General features: G+C 47.0%; 1 protein-coding gene across 4 annotated transcripts in view; it reads left to right on the top strand.

The window, feature by feature from the left end:
* The window catches only part of Hhat (hedgehog acyltransferase), a 204,030-nt gene that overhangs the window by 139,675 nt on the left and 41,409 nt on the right, over positions 1 to 22,946 (top strand). For all 4 annotated transcript variants that reach the window (XM_060364950.1, XM_060364948.1, XM_060364947.1 and 1 more), the window contains one exon: positions 575 to 776. In XM_060364950.1, the coding sequence (XP_060220933.1) occupies positions 575 to 776 (202 nt within the window). The remainder of the gene's footprint in view (positions 1 to 574; positions 777 to 22,946) is intronic.

The following is a 22,946-nucleotide window of genomic DNA, read 5'->3' as shown; positions in this document are numbered from 1 at the left end:
GAACCAAGGCCCACGGAGGAGGGATGAGGGCCTCCCCTGAGCTTCCAGACCCTCAGAGCCCCAGGCCAGTGTGTGCTGAGGCCTGCACTCCTGACTCTAGGGCTCCTCTCCCTCTGGGCCAGGCCGTTTCCCTTCCTGGGCGCCCCCATATGAGGGCCTGCTTTGAGCACCTGCGTTTAAATGATGGGCTCGCCATGGACGTGGTAGTCTGGTTTTGAAGTGCGTGTGGCCGTGACGGCCAGTGTCCTTATAATGCTAGCAGCTGTGGTGGGCCCCAGGGCCAGGCACGTGCATGGCTGCTCTAGGTCACTGCTGCCCCTCTGGCTTCTGGTAAGGGCTCCTTGGTGTGCATGTTTGTCTAACCTAAGGCCACACCCTGTGGAAGTGTGGGGGTTCAACAGCCATGACTGAGGTGGAGAATTCAGGGGCACCTACACTTTCCTGTAAACGGGATCTTTGTACCTTAAACAGTAACGTTGGGGTCAGAGGGCGTCAGGCCAGAGAGGAGGGAGAGGCAGGCGCACCCTGCCTGGAGATGCACTGCCGTAGCTCTCACAGCCTCCTCTTTCTCCAGGTACGTGTACATTCCCCTGGGAGGGTCCCAGCGTGGTCTCCTGGGGACACTGCTTTCCACTGCCATGACGTTCGCATTTGTGAGCTACTGGCATGGCAGCCATGAGGACCTCTGGAGCTGGGCAGCGCTCAACTGGCTGGGAGTGACCGTGGAGAGCGGAGCCCGGAGGCTGCTGGAGAAGCCCCGCGTCCGGGAAACCCTGGTGAGCAGGCCCCTCACTGCCCGTGTGGCAGGAACAGCGAGCAGAGGGACAGGCGTGGGAGGGCTGGCGGACACCACATTCACTCCAGTGGGAGAGTTCTTGCCAGACAGTTTCAGTGTCCATGTGTGTGTAAGAAGCACGAGGGGCAGGCGGGGGAGGCTTGGTTGTTTACACGAGTGTTGGCTGGCTGGATACAGGAGTGAACACAGTGACTGTAAAAGCCTAGGCTTTCGTTACAGAAAAATCACAGAATCCAGACAAGAGTAAATGAACAACGACCTTCACACCAAGACTCCTTCTTCTAATTACTTTCTTTCTGTGCGCGCACACTCACACGGCCATTCGCATAGGGGCTATGGTGGCGCTTCCACTGCCCCTCCAAGCCGGGAGGCCTCTGCAGAGCTGCCGTGTGGACACGCGGTGACGTGTTTAATTGCTCTGTTACTAATCATCTCGGTGTAAATGGCACTGCTGTGGACATCCTAACTAGACGGGCTCCCCCGAGCAAGGCCGTCAGAGGTGTCTGCTGTTGGTGCTGTTGCTTACTCCTACTGCCCTGGAGACGAGCTGCCCCACCCCCGAGGCCCCTGCCAGTCCTGATGCTGGCTGGCCTGCAGCTTGTGATGGAAGCTGTCTGGCGCTGGCGTGAAAGACAGTTAAGGGGCAAAACCGCACCATATCTAGAGCTGCGACTTGGCCGTTAATTGGACCCTTCGTCTCACAGATGTTTCCAGCACAACACATCTATTTTTGCCTTGTAAGCGAGGCAGCTGACACCGAATCTCCCAGGAAATCAGTGTTTCTGGAGGTGAACGGTGTTCCGCCAACCCGAAGAATGACCCGGAAGTGAACGGTGTTCCGCCAACCCGAAGAAGGACCCGGAAGCAAATGTGTCAACGTCTGCTCTCAGAGCCGGCGATAAAACACAGAAGAGATTTCACTGGGGAAGGTGACAAACTCTACCGAGCGCGTGGGACTCAAGCAAACACGTTTTAGCAATCACTGGGGCGGAACGACTGCGCTGAGGCTGGTTCCGATGTAGATAGCCCCAGCACAGAGGGTGCTCAGCACGTGCATGCAAAGACAGTGGGACAGACGGCCCTGCGCTTCGAGCCGGTTGCTCTTCGGAGGACCTGGGCTCGCTCCCAGCCCCACAGGGTGTTTGCAACCACTCGGGCCCCCAGGGGATCTGCGGCCGCGCTCTGGCTTCCAAGAGTGCCGCTCTCATAGCCCAGACCCGCCTTCACACAGACACAGAAAACGAAAATAAAAAAGAACGATTTCCTTCAGTAGTGGTGCCCTGCATTCAGAAGGCCAGAACCGCCCGTGAGGTCTGTGGGAGCTTCCGAGAGTGCTGTCAGCATCATGCAGAAGGCCGGCCGTGCAGGGCCACGTCCCGAGGACGCCTTCCCAAGGCGGAGTGTTCCTCCCCCCAGCCCGAGAGCCAGCGATCGCCATGATGCGGAGGGCTCGCTCGCTCAGCCTGGGCTCTGTGCTCCCGTGTTCCCCCAGGAAGGCTCTAACCATGGGCAGAGAGGAGGCAGGGCAGGGCTCCGAGTCACGGGCTCTTCGCTGATCTACCACTAAGCTGAGCCGGATATAAACCAGGGAGAAGACTGGCTCAGCAGGAGAAAACTGGCTCAGCAGGAGCTCCTGAACACAGGACTCACCACACTGTAGGGTTGTGACCCCAAAGGCCTCATGTGCTCGCCACCTTAGACAGGACACCGCAGTTCAGGCACCAGGCACCCAGGAGCTTCATGCGTATTTCGGCGAGATAATTCTTTCATAGGTTACAAACCGATTCAATTTACATATTTGTTACTGTAAGTTATGAAACTTCCCTCAAACACCAGCTGTAGTTTGCCTGGAAGCCTGGATGGTGCTTGTATTAACTGTCTCTTTGTTGGGGCAGAAGGGATCCATCACGGAGGATGAGACAGGGCTGAAGGAGCGCAGGGCCGCTGGCCACATCACCCTGCCATCTGCACGCTGCCTCTCCTCTCCACTCAGCCCTGGGCCCCAGGCTGCTGGACGGTGCCCCTCATGGGCAGGATGGTCCCCTCAGCTAACCCAGTCTAGAAACTTCCACAAGCCGAGCTGAGAGCTTTGTCGGGTTGAAAGCCTGTGTCAGCCACCACAGTGTTCACAGCTGCTGAGACCGTCCTATCTGATGACCACGTGGGTCCATCTGCTCGGCCCAGGGTGTGAGCGGTCTGGGCTTGTCTGTGCAGTTAGCACTTCCAGAATGGCTCACTCTTGGCTCTTCTTTCCCGCCTTCTCAGCGCCCCTTACTGCCTCTTACGGTTTAGCAGAGACTCTGTTCTCCTTTAACATTCCAGATGCAGACAACTGAACATGAAAGCAATTGTAAGACCTGGGGTCTCACAGCTCAGGAGTTCAATCGCGCCCTTCCCAGAAACTCCCCCAGACCAAGACTCGTTGCAAAAGCAAGAGGTTTATTAACCATTGTACAACGGGGTCACCCCTGCCGGTCAGCAAAGAGTGGCACCGGGGGACAAAGGCCTTTAGGTTTTTAAAAGAAAAATTGCGGGAAATTTGAAGTTGCAGTTTTGGCAATTTAGGATTGGATGAGGAAGCTATAAAGTAAGATAATTGGTTAGTCTTAGGTGCTCAAGCTTGGCCAGTCCTGCCAAGTGTGGATGCAGCTACAATTTAAGGTGGAGGTGGTTAGCTCATCCTTGAAGATTAGGGGCTGCGGACTTTTGGCTGGAGGTCAAAAGCTACTCAGAAGAAGTCTAGGTTTGTTACTAAGAAACGCTATCTCAAGGACAAGTCCTTTTGCTGAGTGAAGGTCATTGCTTGCTTGCCCCTTTTTTTATATCTGTCCTCACAGATAGGGTCACATTCCTTCACTCTCTGGAAAGGTACTAAGAGGCTTTAGCTTAACCTGGACCTAAAACTCAAAACTATACGCTTTAGAAGACATACAGGTTACAAAGTTAGTCTAACCCTTTCACAATCATATTGATAATTCTTGGTGACGAGTGTATGGAGGTCAGAGGACAACTTTGGGGGGTTGCTTCTCTGCCGCCTTATCTCGGCCTCCTGGCAGCTGGATCTCCCACAGGCATTTGCTTGGTTGAGCTCTCCTCCTCTCAGATGTCTCTAGCTCGGGGGAGTTGAGGTAAGGCTAGCGGGACTTGCATGTATGTGTCTGTACCATGTGCATGGCTGATGCTCACCGATCCTAGAGAAGGGCGTTGGGTCACCGCGGACCAAGTTACAGATGGTTGTGAGCTGCTGTGCGGGTGCTGGGATTGAACCCGGGTCCCCTGGAAGAGCAGTTAAGGCTTTTGACTGCTGAGCCATCTCTATAACTCCCTATTTTATCCAGAAATGGCAATCGAGGTAGCTTAAATGTGGTCTGGGCATCATCTTGAGTAGTACGGTTCTAGAACATAATCTCCTTTTACAAAAAAAATTAAAAATAGCCTGTTTGACTGTGATAATTTCATTTTAATTTGGCTTTATATGTATGTGTTGTCTGCCTGTTCATATGTCTGTGTGCTACAGTGCATTCAGTGCAAGACAAAGGCATCGGGTCCTCTGGGACTGGAGTTAGCAGTGGGTGTGAGCGGCCACACGGGAGCCAGGAATGTCACACAGTCCTCTAGAAGGGCAGTGTGTGCCCCTAACCACTGAGCCATCCCTCCAGCCCAGACTTCTCCATTAATGATGCCATGCATCCTCCTGCTTGCTCCCTGCTGACTCCCTCTTTGAGCCCGTGCTCCCTCAGCTTCAGGTGTGTGCTCTACTTAACGGCATCATCGTTTCTCCAGTTGTTCAAAGCCAAACTCATGAGCTTTCCCTTCTCCCACATGCACTGTTTCTTCTGCCTCCTGACTTGACCTTGGGGTGTCACCATGTAGCCCTGGAATCCTCTGGGACCCACGCTGCCCTCAGTCCATGGCTGGTCATCCAGTAGCATCTAATCAGCCGCTCCTCTGTTTCACCCCCTCAGCCCATCACCTCCTAGTGCCCAGTACTGTTTCTTAGTAAGAACCCAGCCACACTGCTCCCTTGAAGGCCCAGTGGTTAGGGAGATGGCTCAGTGGCGCAGAGCACTTGCTGAGGACCTGGGTTCCCGGCACGGCGTGGCGGCTCACAGTGGTCTGTCTATACCCTGAGTCCCAGGGGATCCAGCACCCTCTTCTGCTCTACAGAGGCATTCTATATGTTTATCTACATCTGCATGTGTGCAAAACTCCCATACCTGAAAAACAAAACAAAACAAAACAACTTTAGAAAGGAAACTCAATTGTGGTTTCCCATCTTCTCAAAGTTTAGGACAAACTGAGAGGCTTTGCCCAGCAGTGTCCTGAAACTCGTCCCGCTAGCCCCGGCCCCTGCTAGCCCTGCCCCTAAGCCACAGCGGCCTCACACAGGCGCCTAATCTCCTGAGGTGCCCGCTGTGCCCACCGTAGCCCATCCTTCACACTTTTTTGGTAGACGTGTTTTTTGGCGTGTTTGTGAGCCCTAGGCTGGTTTTTCTTGCCCAGGCAGGCCCCTCTGGATAATTCACATGTCCACTCCTATCCCAGCTGCTATCACTTAATGAAATGCTTTTGGATGCTTAATCCCTGATTCCCTCGCTAATCTTTGAGTTCAGGGAGGTCGGACGAACAACTTATAATAGCAATTATCACAGCATTTGGCACAATGCTTTGTGGGGTGGAAGAGATGTTTTCTGACTTCAGTGAGGAGAGCAGAAGAGGAGGGGCTTCTGCGGTCGTTGGCTGCTGGAAGGAGCTGGGCGGGAGGAGAGCTGTGGAGCCTTGTGCCGGGACAGGGTTTTCTATCAGTGCAGATGCCAGCGGGTCTAGCGATAGCAAAACACTGCCTTAACACTCAATAAAATGTGCATAGATGAAAGAACATCATGAAGAGGAAGGGAAGATGCCGCCTGCTGGCAACCTGCTGGCTCACAAGAGGGGGCCTCTTGGCCCTGACTCTGGGAAGCTGGCAAAAGGCATTTTCACCAAGCTCCCTTACTGGTTGAAAGTAGAGTTGTTGCTGAGGCAGCCCAGTCTGGCACCATCCCCTCCAGGGATCAGAATTTGTGTTCAGCCTTGAAGTCTCTTAGTTAGTGGTGGCAGACCAGAAGCTTCCGTGAAGTGGTCCTGCTTTCTGCTAGCTGGGCTCCCCGATCTCTCCTCGGAAGGATGACCTTCCGGGATGCTTGTCAGTTATTCCTGTGCAACGATGAATCCGTATCCCAAAGGGTTAACCCACTCCACTCAGTCCTGATTTCTACACTTTATTGCACGATTTATATAGTCCTCCTCCCTGTGCCTCTCCATCCTGTTCTTCCCAGGAGTGTCTGAGTAAGAGGACGCAATCCTTTATGGGGCAGAGGAATCCTGCTTAAAGACTCAGGAAACATACAGGCCAGTCTAATGCTGCTGGAGGGAGCTGATGTTCTGGTGCATCAGAAGGAAGGCAGACGGGGCTTTGGTTCCGTTCACCTGCTCCGCTGTGGTTACTAGTTTGATTTTGAACAAACAAGCAGAGTGGCTCCTTGCACTTGGCAGATGACGGGCCGTGAACAGCTGACGCCATCAGCACGGTGGTGGCCTGAAACACAAGCACATAGTTGGCTCTCGAGGGCCAAGTGCCATCCACACTGCGGTGACCTGGTTCTGTGGGATCCCGGCTCAGCAAGTGACAAAAACACACACAGTGGCCTAGCCGCGGCTCGGCTCCCTCAACCAGAAAGTCTTTCTTCATGGTCAGAGGTCACGGCCCGAGGGCCTGGCTGAGGGAATGCAGAAGGAATCTGCCCACGAGGAGCCGAGGCCTTTGCAGCGGCCGCTGGTTTGCAGTGCTCACTGGACATAAGCCTGTGGGCGTCAGAGCCTGCGTAGGCATGGCAAGCCTGGCCCTCCGTTCTTGATTGGTGTCTTGTGAGAGGACACATGGCCAAGCAGTGAAAACCCTCAGCCTGGCGCCACGGGATCCCTCGGGCCAGCTCTGTGTTCTCTGTCTTCATGTGTCAGGGCAGCTGTCAGCTTCTGTGGGAAACGGATGTGCCTTCCTAGGCTTCTCGTCATGTCTAGTAGCCAGCGTCTTCCTTGGCCTCTCACCGTGGTGGCAGATGCTTTAGGTTTGAGACCCGAGACTGTGGACTAGAGCTTATCTGTGTCTGTGACGAAGGGTTCCGTATGAAAATGAACGTGTTTTCACAATGTAAGAAGGCACTGGCTGACATAACCTTGACAGGTTTGGCTCAGAAGAAAGGTCCAGTCTGGAAATAAGGATTGGAGAACACATGGATGGAATTTTGGATGTATGATAATGTTTGACACTGAGAGAGAGAGGCCGAGGAAGGGCAAGGAAGGGAGGAGAAGAAGAGGGGGAGGGGAGGGGGAAAGAAGGGGGAAGGGAAGGTGTGATGAGACAGGTAAGGCCACATGGAGTCTGGAACACACCAATACTTAACAGTTGGTTGGAGAAGGGAACCAGAAAGAGGTGTAGATTTAGGGGTAGCTTTGCAGGAGCCAAGAAGAGTCTTTTTCACAGAGGGGAGAGCTTGCTAGGGCGATGCCATTCAAGGATGACGTAAGGGAGACTGAGGGCGAGCTCCAACTCCTCTCCCTGTGGCCTTTGGTGTAGTTGAGAGGAATGCCATATGCCAGCCAGCTGAGGACTCCGGCCAGAAGGAGGCTGCTGGAACATCGATGTTCATGAGGGGGGAGTTGTGAGCTGAGCTCGTGGGAATGGTCCCCAAAGAGCTGGGTTTGGGTGGAGCCCCGGTGAATGAGAAGTGGCATTGAAGGGTCAGAGGGAGAAGCCTGGCCTTGTCCCACACGGCTTGAACCCGGGTGCCGTGTTGGAATCCAGAGCTGACACGACAGCTTGGGAGAAAGGTGACTGGAGAGACTGAAAGGTCCCCGTGTGAAGGACCCGGAAATGCAAGGTCCTTAACAAACGAGGTGTTAAGTTAATTAACCTATTAATGCCATAGGCAGACCAACGTGCTGGGCCAGCTCCAATGGCTGCACCAGGCCTGTCCTTACAGCCAGTGTGTTCCTTGGCGGGTGTGGCCGGTTGGTGCCCCTCTGTGGTCTCCTCACCACGGCCTCTTTAACGAAGCTGGGCACAGGCTGTGCGAACTGGTCTATACCTTTCCTTCTTGGTGGGAATCTGAAGCCTGGCTCCCACCCTCTCCAGTCTGAGAGAGCTTTGAAAGCGACCCCCTTCAGCTCAGACGGGCTTGAGCCGGGCTTGGCCCTTGGCTCCCCTTTGCCGAGGCTTCCCTGAGGGTGGCTTTGGCAGGGTGTCTAGTTTCCCCTGGAAGGCTGACTGGTGGCTTCAGCCCCTTCTCCCACCAGCTCTGCTCTGGGCAGGTCCCCCGCTCTGACTGCTGCTCTCCTGGCACAGCTGTCCCAGCTGAGGGCACAGACCCACAGAGGAGAGCTTTTCGCCTGGCTCTCCGCAGATGAACTTGGGGAAAAGAGAAACTTGTAAAATACCCGCTCTGGGCTTCCTCCCGAAGGCAGGGTCTCTCTGACTCCCCCACAAATTCCCATTATCCCCTGGAAGCAGCAGGGTGGAGCTGCCAAGATTCCTGCTGTTGAGCCCTTTGCTTTCCTCCAGAACATGCTCATGCTAAGTGCAATATGTTTATGGTGTGTGTTTATGTGTGTGTGCTGTGCCTGTGTGTGGATGAATGTGTGAGTGCTCATTTTAAAGCTCCAAGGAGGCACGGAGTACAGGGCTTCCAAAATGAAAATTTTCTGAAGCGTCTCACTTCCCTCCAAAGACCTTGAAATAAACTCTGCTTTAAAAAGCACGCCGAGCAGCTGCTGGCCTTGTTTGAGACGAGCTGGGCTGGCAGCCGCCCGTGCCTGCAGCTGCCCATGCAAAGGGAGGGGTACACTTGAGCTTGAGGCTGCTTCCTCTGCTGTGAGCCCTGCTCAGGTAGCAATGGTTCAACGACCCTTGACTGCATCTCACGAGGGTGACAGAAACAATCCTGTATAAAAGGTGCAGGGCCTCCAGCAAGCTGGCTGTGCTCTTGAAAGAGACAGTATTGGTGTGATGACAGTGTTGGTGTAATGGTGGTGTTGGTGTGATGGACATGTTGGTTTGATGACGGTGTTGTCATGATGGCGGTGTTGACATGGTGATGGTGTTGGTGTGATGGTGGTGTGGTGATGGTGGCATTGGTGTGATGGTGTTGGCATGATGACCATGTTGGCATGATGGTGGTGTTGACATGGTGTTGGTGTGATGGTGTTGGTATGATGGCAGCATTGGTATGATGGTGGTGTTGGTCTGAGGGTGTTGGTGTGATGATCGTGTCAGTGTGATGCCATTATAAGAAAATGTACTCTTGTTAGGTGAAGATGAAGAATAAGCCAGACATGTCAGTGAATTGCCTGTAAGCACAGGAGCACAAAAAAGCAGTCACAGGCCTGTGTGGAAGTCACCGCTCCGCCTGAGGGGATGTCATGGGAGCTGCGCACCTGTGGTCCCCACTCCTCACCTGTGTTGTGGTCTAGGCAGAGGGAGCCGAGCAGGGTGGATGTGCCCTCCAGAGGCGCTGCCTGGCTGGCCCCACGTCTGTTTGTGTTGGCGATGGGATGCCAGGGTGTCACTCTGAGGGCCGAGCCAGCGTGGGGCTGTCGTAGCTCCCATCTTTGGTTTGTGAACACTGTGGGCTCATTCCTGAAGAGCTGCAGCAGCCCTTCCGGGTCCATTATACCTCTGGGTCACAGACAAGGGGATGGCACAGGTCTGTCTTTCCTCTGTGGAAGTTGCGCGTAGTCAGATGTGATCTCCTCGGAGCATCCTGAATTTCAGACCCAGCATTTGCACATTCCTGGATAAATCCTCCTGCTCCAAGGGAGCCCGCGCCATCTGCTCTGACTGTCTCGGCTGCTGGTGTATTGACTAGGTGACACTCCAGCCCTCCATTCTTGAACAAGTTGTACAGCGTGTGTATGTCTGTGTGTGCGGATGATATGTGTCTGTGTGTCTGTGATATGTGTGTGTCTGTGCACATGGATTGTGTGTGTGGCTCCTGGAGGTGAGTGTTGGGGATCTTTGTCAATCACTCTCCTCCTAGTTTTGAGAAGGGTTTCTCTTGAGCCTGGAGCTCACCGCTCCGGCAGACTGGCTTGCTGATAGGCTTGAGCGTCTTCCTGTCATGGCTTCCTAGGCGGGGTAGACAGGCCGCGCTGGGCTCAGATTTTCATCTGTGCTCCAGGGATCTAAACTCAGGCTGACTCCCTGGAGTGACAAGAAGTTGACCCTCGGAGCTCAGGGCTGGGGTAGGAGAGGGCACAAATTGTGGGTGGCCTGCGCTCTGTTTGCTGCTCTGACTGCGCTCCCATCACTGTTTCTTTCCAGACTCTCCTGGAGAGCAGATTCCCTCAGACAGAACTCCCTGCAGTCAGGGGTCTATCAGCTGACTTCCTGAAGCCCTCACCTCCCCTGTCCGCAGGGGTCACTGCACTTCAGAGCCGCTTCCCTTTGCCTCCTTGCTACAGCCCATTCCTATTGCCTTGGGCCTGCGTCACCCCTCTGTCACACCCTGCTGTGTGATTTGCTGGAGTGCTTCCTTCAGTATCTTCCTTAGAAAAAGGCTCATGGGAAATGCATTTTAGAGACCCTTTACATCTTAAAACCTGTCTTCGTTTACCCTCACACAGTTGACATTTGATGTGGGGTTTTCTGTTACAAAGCAATTTCTCTGGAAATTGTTGAAGATACTTGTCTTGTGTCTTCTACCTTTGTGTTGGGAAAAGCCATTTCTGTTCTTGTCTCTTTGTATACATTGTTTTGTTTTTGTTATCCACAGGCGTTGATGCAAATGCTTTTGATGTTCTCAAATTACCTTGAGCCTATAACCTTCTTAGTTTACAGTGTCTCCGGTGCACTTTATCTGGGATGGAGAAGTTTGCTGGATAGTTTTTGTTTTCATGTTGTTGTTTTGGTTTTTCAAGACAGGGTTTCCTCTCAGTAGCCTTGACTGTGCTGGACTCACTTTGTAGACCAGGCTGGCCTGCAACTCACAGAGATCTGCCTGCCTCTACCTCCCTGAGTGCTGGGATTACAGGCATGCGCCACCGTGCGCAGCTTGCTGGATAGTTTTATGTCAACTTGATACAAGCCAGAGTACCTGGAAGAGGGAACATCAATTGAGAAAATACCTCAAGGCTGGGCTGCACACAGCCCTGAAGGGCGTTTTCTTAATGAGTGATTGCTGGGAAAGGCCCCGCCCACTGAGTGTGTGCCGCCCCTGGGCTGTGGTCCTGGGTTCTGTAAGAAAGCAGGCTGAGCAAGCCAGTGAGCAGCCCCCTCTGTGGTCTCTGCCTCAGCTCCTGCCCCAGGTTCCTGCCTGTGTTGAGCTCCTGTCCTGACCTCCTCCCTGGTGAACAGCAATGTGGAAGTGTGAGCTGAACAAACACTTTCCTCCCCAGATTGCTTTTGGTCACCGTGTTTCAGTTGGGCAGTAGAAACCCTAACTAACACAGGACCTCAGTGCGGGTGTGGAAGAAGAGGGCACCACACTCACTGCCTGGATCTCTAGCACACTCCCTGCTTACTCTGTGGCTTGCTCCGACTTCTGGGGAGTGTGCACCTTCTGGGCCACTCCCTGTCCTGTGTAGAAATGCCCTTCTCTGCGAGGACTAATGTTTGATACCTTGGCTAGGTGGGTGCTTCGTCTTCTGTGCCCCACAGCACTGGGTTGGCTTTTTGTACCTGCTTCTTTATCTAAAGCTCGGAACTGTTTTCAAACACTGATTATCTGTTACACAGGTTTTGTGAAGGGGCACAGATATCTGACTGGTGACTCTTAGAGGAGATTTTCATGACGTCCCTTGATGGAGCATTTCAGAATGTGTTACCTCACCTCACCGTACAAGTTTTGAATATCAAGGTTTCTTAAGAAGCAGCTTTTCCCCAGGCTGTTGTTGGTTGGACAGGGTACTGCTGAGGCCAGTCCGCCACATCCTAGGCAAGCTCGGGTCCAAGGGGACTTTGGTGTTGCGTGGAGAGGGGGGTGCCACAGCTGTGAGCATTTGTGACTCAGGCATGATGGTCACCAGGCGTCCACCTCACGTGACTGCTCAAGGTGGGCCCAGTGCAGGGTCACTCTAGCTTATGATTCATGACCTTTTGTTGTCGATTATTAATATTTAATATTGGTTTATCTTTCAGTTAATCAGCAGTTATTCCAAACCCAGCTGTATACCCAAATCACCACAGAGAGACTAGGATTTATTAAATTAACCTAGAACACAATGCTGGGCAATAGTTACTCCATCCTAAACCTCCAAGCCCACATAGTTTCCTACCATTCAGATTTCCCACATTATACTTGCTTTTTAGTCATATCTTAGGTCAGGTTCTCCCTTCTCATGGTTCCCAGTCCTTTCCTGCCCATCTCTGCTCTTCCACTCCTCCCGCTCATTTCCTTCTCCTCCCCTCCAGACCAGGATGTCCCACACCATTATCTCCATTGCTCAGCTCTGGCTGGTTATTTTATTGACAATACAGAGAACAAATGGTGGCATGTTTACACAAACTTGAGACAGGTGATGCTTAGAATAAACATCACAATACAATGTCTGAATTGAAACCAGATAGTGGGGTAGAGAAATCAGCATTTGAATGAACAAGGGTAAATTGTATACATTCCACAAGAACATTATACCAACATTTACCCCTTTAAGCCCAATAAAAGGCTCCTTTTAATAATTATAAAAGTTATGAAAATTATTAGGCAAGATTTACATGTGCAGTTTCCAGTTCATGTGCATTTGGAAACTTAGGAGAAAGTATTTGATTATCCTATCTTGTTCAGCAGTCGACTTGTCCTTTTGTCTGTTGTGAAACGAGGGCATTTTCTTTTTGCCCAGGTGGCTTGTTTGCCACATTTGAAGCCATCTCCATATGGAGGTTCTTCAATGCTCATCATCTTCTTTGAGGTAGGTGGGGTGCTGCCAGGAGATGACCTATCTCATTGTCAAAAATTCTTTAATAATGACATTTTAAAATGTCATATACTGTAGGTCTCTGAAGGTTTTGAAGATTTACCTACTTTATGTAATTGACCTATATACAAAATCATATCTATCTGTTAAACTCCTCTAATAAATTAGATTATGAGTTGATTACCTAGCAATTAACTTGCATTACCTAATACCCTAAAGAGATTGTGATAGCCATTTAAAGGTAATAAAAGTAATCTTGAATTTATATCAATATACTAAAATTTACCAATGTATTAAAAATAGATTTATTTTTGCATCAATATACAAAATCCTATACCAGAGTTAAAAATAACCTTATTTCAGTATAACAAATAAAACCTTAAGTTGAGTAGATTCAATAAGCTACCTTTTGTCTTATTATTCTTATAAGATATCTCTGTATTCCCCTGAGTCTAACCTTGTTTTCTCTCTGAATCAGACCATTAATAATTTATAACCATCTCCCAATGACAATAAACATTCATAACCACAGAAAGCAAATAAAAACCTGCCCAATCCCCTGTAATGGAAACTGGATGTCATTCTCATGAATTTTTTCTAGCTGACATTTTGGACATGCAGAAATTCTGTTAGGGGGCCCAAAGGAAATTGGGGAAAATGGGTAATCAAGCAGCCGTTAACATTTGTGGTCCAGTCTTTGAATGTTGAGAAATTTCAGGCTTAATAGAAGTCCTGTAACAGTCTAAAATGCTGCACCAATTGAGATTAGTAGCTTTCTTCAAAGTTCTCTTGGGAACAAGCTTTGATGAGAAACAGTAATTGAAGCAGTTGAGGCAGGAACAAGCAGAATATTGGAACATGCAAGATGTTGGAACAGATGTGTCAATGTCTCAGCATGCTGAAAGGATGAATTCTGTCAGGTTTGATCTGGGGTCTCTGGTGTCCAGTCCTTTTGTTCTGCAAACATATAATTTCTCACAAGCATTGTACAGTCCTAAAATTATAACTGTATGAGATGTGCAGGATGAAGCCAAACCATTAACCAATTTATCTATGGCAATAAAAAGAATGGCATAATAAATTTTGAGGATATTGTAGCCAAGGGTTTATTGGCCATGTATTGTTGAAGTTCTGACTGGAGACATTTTTTCTGTTTCAGTCAGTTTCAGAGTGGTTCCCATGTGAAGGGATCAGCACTTTATGTTACCTGTTCTGTTTAGTCTTCTTGATTTCTCTCTTCTTGTGTGTGGCCAAGATCTTCTGGTTTTTAGTAGTTTTGATGGAACCCATAATTTGTCTTTTTCTGTGTGAACATATGTAAAACATCTTCCCCATCATAACACATTCCCTGTTCTCCATTTTGGAATTAGGACCTTTCTATGCTGCTCTAATTCAGCAGTCCTTTCGAAGTTCTAATGTGTCTTAGCAAGTGTGCTACTTATCTCATTTAAACTTTTTTAAATTGATAAATCATTATTTAATCTATTTTGGGGAAATATTACATTTCCCTTCTGTTTTATGACCATCTTTTTAAAAATGACTGTTAGATATTTTCATAACTGTTTTACCTGTAAGATTGTAAGTTATATCTGTAACAGGTTTTGTAAGACCTGGGGTCTCAGAGCTCAGGCGTTCAAGATCGCACCCTTCCCAGAAACTCCCCCAGACCAAGACTCGTTGCAAAAGCAAGAGGTTTAATTTAACCATTGTGCAATGATGGTCACCCCTGACAGTCAGCAAAGAGTGGCACCCGGGAGACAAAGGCTTTAGGTTTTTTAAAAAAAAAAAAATTGTGGGAAATTTGAAGTTGCAGTTTTGGCAATTTAGGATTGGATGAGGAAGCTATAAAGTAAGATAATTGGTTAGTCTTAGGTGCTCAAGCTTGGCCAGTCCTGCCAAGTGTGGATGCAGCTGCAATTGAAGGTGGGGTGGTTAGCTCATCCTTGAAGATTTGGCTGGAGGTCAGGAGCTACTCAGAAGGATTGAGGCCATCTGGGTTCTTTGCTAAGAAACGCTATCTCAAGGACAAGGGTCTGGTCGTTCTTTTTGCTGAGTGAAGGTCATTGCTTGCTTGATTTTTTATATCTGTCCTCACAGATAGGGTCACATTCCTCCGTTCTCTGGAAAGGTACTAAGAGGCTTTAGCTTAACCTGAACCTAAAACTCAAAACTATAGGCTTTAAAAGACATACAGTTTACAAAGTTAGTCTAACACTTTCATTTCCCCCTTCTCCTTGTAACTGCTGCAGTCCTGAAGTAGCTGCAGAGTGAGAATCTTATCTTAAGAAAATTATTTTCTTTTGACTCAACATTTTAGTCTGTAGAATGGGACAATGGGCCGGAGATCCATCTTTTGGAATTTCTTCAATGCTGATAGATTGGACCATTGATATCTCAGTTTGAAAGAGGCTGAAATGATGGTCAAAAGTTGGGGAGAGTCTGGTTAATTGATCCAATTGAAGAGACAGGGAGCAGTCATGTCAGCTTTTAACAAGTCCAGATTTTAGCTTGCAGCCCAGAGTCAACCAGGTGAAAATCTGCTGAGACAAATTTAGACTAAAGACAGAAGTTAAGATTTGTCTATTAAATGGGAAAAGTGAGGAATCCCAACACTAGGGAAAAACTCATCTGGGATCCGTTTGAGCTATGCCAGATCCTGGTCTCATGATTTTTTGATTTTCTGAAACTCATGTAAATTTTTTTGGTACACAGAAGGAAATATATATATATTAAAAAACTCAGAAAAGTAACATATCAGCAAATCTAATACAACAACATAACAACATTTTGAGAGTAACAGGTAAAACTATATCCAACAGAACGGGTACCAGTCAGCTGTTTTGTATTTTTTATAAACAACTTAAGTGTGTCTATGTGGCAGCCATTTTGGAGTTAATGGCATCTGAGTAGTGGAATTTAGCCTCTTGGCTATTTTTTAAAGTCCAGTCTCTCATAGACTGACCTTGGTGGTCCTACAGCAGACTGCTTTGACCCTGAGAAACTCCGTGCAACCATAGTAACCAGACAGCAGGCTCTGTGTAACCTTGAGTAAGCCCTCTTATATTTTGGCCAAGTAAAATTGCCTGCATGAGAAACTGCTTGTACTTTTACTCTTTTTTTTTTTTTGGTAGACCAACTAAAGGGAATAGGTTTACAATATTTCTGTGTCAAAGTCTGTCCCAGAAATGGCAGATATTAATAATACCATAATAAAAGCTATGAATTTTGGGTCAGATATATGCATTAAACAGATGTTTTTAGCATGATGAGAAGCACCTTTAAGTCTATTTTCAGAAAACAACCAAAGGAAATTAAAATCTTAATCTTGTGACTTAATAGTAAGCAGTCAGTGCTCCATCAACTTATCAGAACTCTATTTATCAATGCCAACATTTTGAACTTTTGAAATCTTATAACAGCATAAGCACAAGAGTAGCAAAAGGAAGAAATCTAAAATATTTTCCATTTTTAATATGTAGACCAACATTTTTTAGATTCTCATAACCTGAACTCCTATATTTTTAGACCCTACATAAACTTTATATTTTTTATTTAACTATTATTATAAGACATTGGCAACTGATGTAAAGCCTGTGAGCAGGGCAAACATGTTTTTTTTAACACAAAAGATATAGTACCTAGTAGTTCTAACTAACTAATGAATTGTCCAATGAGCTGATAGTGAACCTAACTGTCTGCTCTTTAACTGCCAAGTTACTGTTAACTAAGCCTAGCCTTTCAGCCTAGCTGTCAATGTGATCAGAGACCTGAGAAGGATAAATTATGAGCTAAGTAAATGTACCAATAAAAATGACAGAGATGACTAGTTAGTCCATCACCTAGGCAGTGTCCCTGACTCCTGTGGTCTCCTGGCTTCCTGAGCAGAGGCAGTCCAGCCATCAGGCATAGAGGATGAGAAACTGCTGCTGTGGAAAGAGGAACAGGAGAGATTGACCTCACCTTGCCTCTCAGAATGTGAAACAATAACTCTCCATGGCTTTGCCCACAGGTTTGGCTGGGCACTCGCAGTGGGCCAGTTGAGGCAATATTGCCCAGTGGTTAGCATACCACAATCCAGAGTCACAATCATCTATCATTGTGTCCAAATCTTCTCGGAGACCTTGGGGAGCTACTGCCAGGATTTTGGGACTTTCTGTCATAAATAAACTAACATATGTTAAAATGCCATATTCATCAGATCTCTGACAAGCTTGAGGGACAGCATATCTGAATTATTTTCTGTCTATTTTTATCATCTGCTCTAAACTGTATCCTATAAAACAGAAAGTTGTACTCTGATTCTGGCATATTTCTTAGATGCATCTCTTAGAACCAAATTTTAAGCAGATCTATATAGGCAAACTTTATGGTTAACCACCTTAAATTTAGCCCTAAAGAAAACAACCTAAACAAAGGAACTAGGTAAAGCTCAGTCTTTAGTGTAACTTTAAAGCTGCTCTCTCTGGACTAAAATTAAAGCAAGACCTTTAATTGGGCACAATTTATAAAGGGGCTAGCAAATCTTATGAATCTCATTATCTTTTTAAAAACTTAACAGCAAAAACTTTACACACTGGGATCAAATAAGTTTTAGAACCAATTGCCGAACAGAACAGTACAGAACAAACAACAGTATAGAACAATTTTAAACTGTATGAATTATTCTGTCCACATCAAACCTGTCAGCCAGATTTTTTTTAAGAATGTAAGAAAACATTTTGTAATGAAGAATCACCAGCCTTTTAAAGGAAGTACAACATATTTTACAGTTTTTTTTTCTCAAACCATATTTGCAGGTATAAAGAACCAAAGCAAACATCATTCATATGCCCCCGGGCTTTTACATACATACACAGACCTTTCATAACATTCTATATACCTTTAGGTTTATAGCTTCGTTCTTTTGGCTTAACCAGACACTCTTGCTTTAGACAAGCTATTTTTTTTTAGTATCTCTTGCTCATTCTCTCTTTTTTTTCAGACAACAGAAAAACTCCCATTAAATTTTTTTTTTATTAGACTGCACAAGGGTTATTGCTTAATAAACCTGATAAATTGTAAACATTTTATCATCTTAAACATCTAAACAATTTTTAAAACTCATCTTAGCAATATCAAAACAAAGTATCTTTTTCAGGAGTGAATTTACAAAGCATAACCATAATTTTAAGAGTCAAAACTAGATTTTAAGACCAAAATTTATCAGTGCAAACAATTTAATTTTTAGAACTAATACCAACTTAGAATAAGACTCCCTTTTTATCCTAAAAGGAAACAATATCATTTTGACTCAGAGATTTTGCAACCTTTGTTCTTTTCCTAAGCCACATCATGTGGCAATTTACATTGTTGCTACTTAAACATAAGCATTTATAGACCTTACAAACACACAGGCACATATGCATGTTTTAAACAAGAATTTGAATTTAACCTTAAAACATATCCAATTATTTTTTATTATATTAACCACTTAAGATTAGTTGAAAATAATTATATAATGACCATATATTTAAACAGGCAGATAAAACTCTTTTTATTGAACTTAGCTGTAATTCTAAACATTACAGCAAGTGCAGTTTTCTTCCTACATCGCTGTATGGTTTTTCAAGTTGCAATTGACTCAAGCCCCCTAGGTGGGAGGAGGGAAGAGAGTTGCAAGAGGGCGTGGTGAGCTCCTGCTGCTCGCTTCCCTGCTGGGCTGGCATGGAGACAGGGGGGAGGAGTTTTCCTTACTCTCAGCTGTGCAGCAGTTCCCTGAACCTACATCCCGGCCCTGCCTCTCCCCTTCTCCATGCTCCCTGACCACCGCAAATGGCTTGAACCCAACACAAGGGGTCCAGTAGACCCTGTGCCCTGCTGGGTGTGCATTGTTATTCCATAGAGACTTAGGTGTCTGAGCACCGCCCAAGTTCCAGCCCCGCGGGCAGCCAACTCCATGCGTTTCCTCAGCCACCCGAAAGCACTCCCTCCTGGGCTCCCTCGGGAGGGAGAACACACTGCTTGGTGTCACCTGCCATGCAGCTGTGTGCGCTCCGGAGCTGAGAACTAGTTCTAATTTTAACTGCCCTCTGTCGGAATTTTTGTCAGTCCAAGTTTACAAAGAAACAGACACAGAAAAATAGTACATACATGTGAAACACAGGATTCAAATTGCTGGGGGAGCAGAATCTCTCTGCTCTTTCCCAGTCCAGGTTGGAGGAGTGGAATCTCTCCGTTTCTTCCCTGTTCACAGAAAGGGGCAAGCTGAGCGTCCTACAGGATGTCCGGTGGCCTTGGCATTAATGACATGTCTGCCTTAATGAGACCATTCCAGGCGAGTGGCCTCAAACCACTCAGGGGACTTGAACCCCTTCTACAGATGCTCTCAAGCCAGACCATCTCTCCATCAAAAAGAAAAAAAAAGAGAGAGAGAGGCAAAAACAACAGAAACAAAAAGAATCAGGCAAGTAATCAAACAAGGACACCCTTGCGAGTGGTACCACAGTGCTCTGATAGAACGGCTGCCAGGTGGCGGTCATTCTCTATGAAAATCAGACGGGAGGAGAACCGTATCAGATCCAACCTCCCAAATGGAATCTGGAGCGTCCTCCAGTTCTCAGTCACGCAATATTCTGACACATCTGTCTATTGCAATGACTGATCAGATGACCAAAAAAGGTCCAGATAGGCACCTAAACTGAAAAAGATTGTTAAGACAGAAACAAGCAAAGCAAAACGGAAATCAGACTAACCTGTTTCGAGCTCGACCTCCGAGTTCAGTCTGATGAGGGTTAGGGAAGGGGCACACCCTTTCCCAGCCAACGCACCAAAAATGTAAGACCTGGGGTCTCACAGCTCAGGAGTTCAAGATCATACCCTTCCCAGAAACTCCCCCAGACCAAGACTCGTTGCAAAAGCAAGAGGTTTAATTTAACCATTGCGCAATGGGGTCATCTCTGCCGGTCAGCAAAACTATAGGCTTTAAAAGACATACAGGTTACAAAGTTAGTCTAACCCTTTCAATTTCATGTTATAATGTCTAAAATATTGTTGAATTCCAATGGATATACATGCTGAAGCACCATCAGCCCCAATTTGCAAGGGCATCTCCAAAACATTCACTATCTATAACAAATGTATAACCTTAGGATCATGTTCTCCAGAATTTAAGGCAAAAGCCCACTGGAATTCTGAATATGAATCTATGGTATGGTGCATGTATTTCAGTTCTCCAAACTCTGTAAAGTGGAGCACAACAGCCACTGTAGGACCTTATCCCAAGACAACATTAAATAAGATCTGCTTTTCTACTTTAGCATCTACCTTCATCCAGTACCTGAACCTTAAGAATATACATACAATATCCAGTCTGACCAAGTTGGCCTATAGCTGAAGAATGCCATTTTGCAGTATCTTCAAGCCTCTTTGGACTTTTCTCATCTGGAACCACCTCTTTTGGTGTTATTTTAAGTACCAGATTGGATTGCTATGAATGCTATTTTGATTCAAAGATTCCCCCGACCTCTGTTCTGTGGCCTTTAATTTAGCATCTGTTTTCTCAGTTTCTTCTTTCTCCAAGTCTGTCTTATCCTGTTCTTTCCTGAAGAGGATACAAAACTGAAATCAACAGTGAAAAAATTATTTCTATGGGAAGAGAAACAAACTCAAGTGGTACCCAGAGCACTGTGTCATCGTGTCTTCCTCCATTTTCAACATAGAAAATTATCTTTTTAAATCTCAAAACCTTTCCCTAAGGACTTTACTTTCTTAGACTCAGCTTCCCTTTCAGACCTTACCAGTTCAGATGCTTGAGGCTTTTCTATCTGTCTCTGGCTCCTGCTTCCAGGGAGAGGCTTTTTTTTTTCTACCTCCCTCACTGACCTCTTCCTCACTCTGGGAAGTTATTGCATCCAAATGTTTGCTCCTCAGACTGGCAAGAACCTCTTCTCAAAGGGATTTACTTTTTGCCTTGGCCAGCAAAGTCTGGCTTTGAGAAGCTTGTCAAAGAGTCACCTTTTTTCTCTACCTAAAGACACTGCCTCTCTGGGGGTTATAGGTATCAATTTTTGGGTTTCTGCAGCTTTCAGGAGGCCTTGTTGCTCTGCAGGGGGTCTGTCTGCTCAGAATCTGTGAGCTCCTAGTTTAGGAACTGCCTTTGCTTTGTTTTTAAGGAACAGAACTAAAACTGCTCTGTAGTTTTACTTTCTCTGTAAGTTCTGGCTTGATTACTGTAAATTCTGCCCCATATTGGGTGCCATTTGTTGTTGAAGGTTAAAATTTAATATTGATTTATCTTTTGGTTGAATAGTAGTTATTCTAAAACCAGCTGTATACCCAAATCACCACACAGAGACTATGATGTATTAAATTAACCTAGAGCACAATGCTGGGCAGTGATTACTCCATCCTAAACCTCCAAGCCTGCATAGCTTCCTCCCATTCAGATTTCTACATTATACTTGCTTTTAGTCATATTTTAGGTCTGGTTCATCTCTCCTCCTCGTTCCAAGTTCTCTCCTGCAGATCTCTCTGCTCTTCCACTCCTCCCACTCCCTTCTCTCTCCTCCCCTCCTGAACAGGATGTCCCACCCTATTCTTTCCATTGCTCTGCTCTGGCTGGTTGTTTTATTGAAAATACAGAGAACAAATGGTGGCATGTTTACACAAACTTGAGACAGGTGATGCTTAGAATAAACTCACAATACAATGTCAGAATTGAAACCAGATAGTGAAGTAGAGGAATGAGCATTTGAATGAACAAGGGTAAATTGTATACATACTACAAGAACATTTACCATCGACCTTTAAAGAAATGCTGAACGGAGGCTGAATCAGTGTTGAATGTCCAACCTTAAAACACGTGCCCTGTTCACCCTCCTCCCCAGATGCAGGCATTGTGCACGGCTTAAGAAACCTGTCACAGGTCTGATGCTCTTTGGGTGGATGACACCTAAATGAACATCAGTACAAAGTCCCAATTTATTTCTAATATCAGAGATCAGACCTCTACTCTTGCCTCATGCATCCAAAACAAAAAGGGGGAACTGTAGAGAGCTGCGGAATGCTATGCCTTAAAGATGGAGCTGGTTTCCGCCTTCCACCTTCCCGATGGTGAGTGCTCTCTGTCACAAACAACTCCACATTTGGCTAAGGCTGAGGATCTGGCTTGCTTCCATGTATGTGGACCTATCTGCATTGCCCACATGGCATGCTGAGGTTGGCTACCCAGAGGCTATTTAAAGTGGGCTGGCTTTCCCCAGGGTCAGATGAGTGTTCAAGGTTCCTGAATAAATTGCATTGAAAAAAAAAAAAGAAACCTGTCACAATCTGAACTTCTCTTTCTTTTTTTTTTAAATATTTTTTTATTTTTAAATAATTTTATACATTCACTTATATCCCAGCTGTAGCCCTCTCCCTCTTTCCCTCCCAATCCTCCCCCTTCTCTTTCTTCTTAGTGATAATCTGGAAAGATAATTCTTTGGGGATGTTGAGATGCATGGTGTGTGTGGAGTGTGTGTGTGTTCATGCATGGTCAGTGTGTGGAATGGATGTGGTTTCATGCATGGTGTGTGTGTGTGTGTGTGTGTGTGTGTGTGTGTGTGTGGAGTGGGTTTGTGTTCAGGCATGGTGTGTGTGTGTGTGTGTGTGTGGAGTAGGTTTGTGTTCAGGCATGGTGTGTGTGTGTGTGGAGTGGGTTTGTGTTCAGGCATGGTGTGTGTGTGTGTGTGTGTGGAGTGGGTTTGTGTTCAGGCATGGTGTGTGTGTGTGTGTGTGTATGTGGAGTGGGTGTGTGGTCACCGTGGTGTATGTGTGGAATGGTTGTGTGTTCGTGTGTGGTCTGTGTGGCATAGATCTGTATTCATGCATGGTCCATGTGGAGTGCGTGTGTGTGAGTGTACGTGCGTGTGTGTGGCCCATGTGTGGGCGTGTGTTCGTGCATGGTCCGTGTGCAGTAGTGTGCTGTTAGCTCACCCCTGTGCTGACAGACTGCTCCCGTTGTTGGATTTAGCTTCTCATTTTCTTTCCTTGCTCCAATGAGGCTTCTAGTTCAAGCCCCTCACACATCTGTGTGAACGTTCTTCGGGGCAGATACAGAGCCGAGCAGGGACTGACACTCTCCAGGTGACGTCGGCCCTGCCCTGTCCATTGTTGGATAGGCCGCAGCCAAAGCTGTCACTCCATAAAATACAGACCACTGTCCAAGTGTGCATGGACGGCCGAT

This window comes from Meriones unguiculatus, chromosome 11 (assembly GCF_030254825.1).
Source record: "Meriones unguiculatus strain TT.TT164.6M chromosome 11, Bangor_MerUng_6.1, whole genome shotgun sequence".
NCBI lineage: Eukaryota > Metazoa > Chordata > Mammalia > Rodentia > Muridae > Meriones > Meriones unguiculatus.
This window is presented reverse-complemented; position numbering and strand designations above follow the sequence as displayed.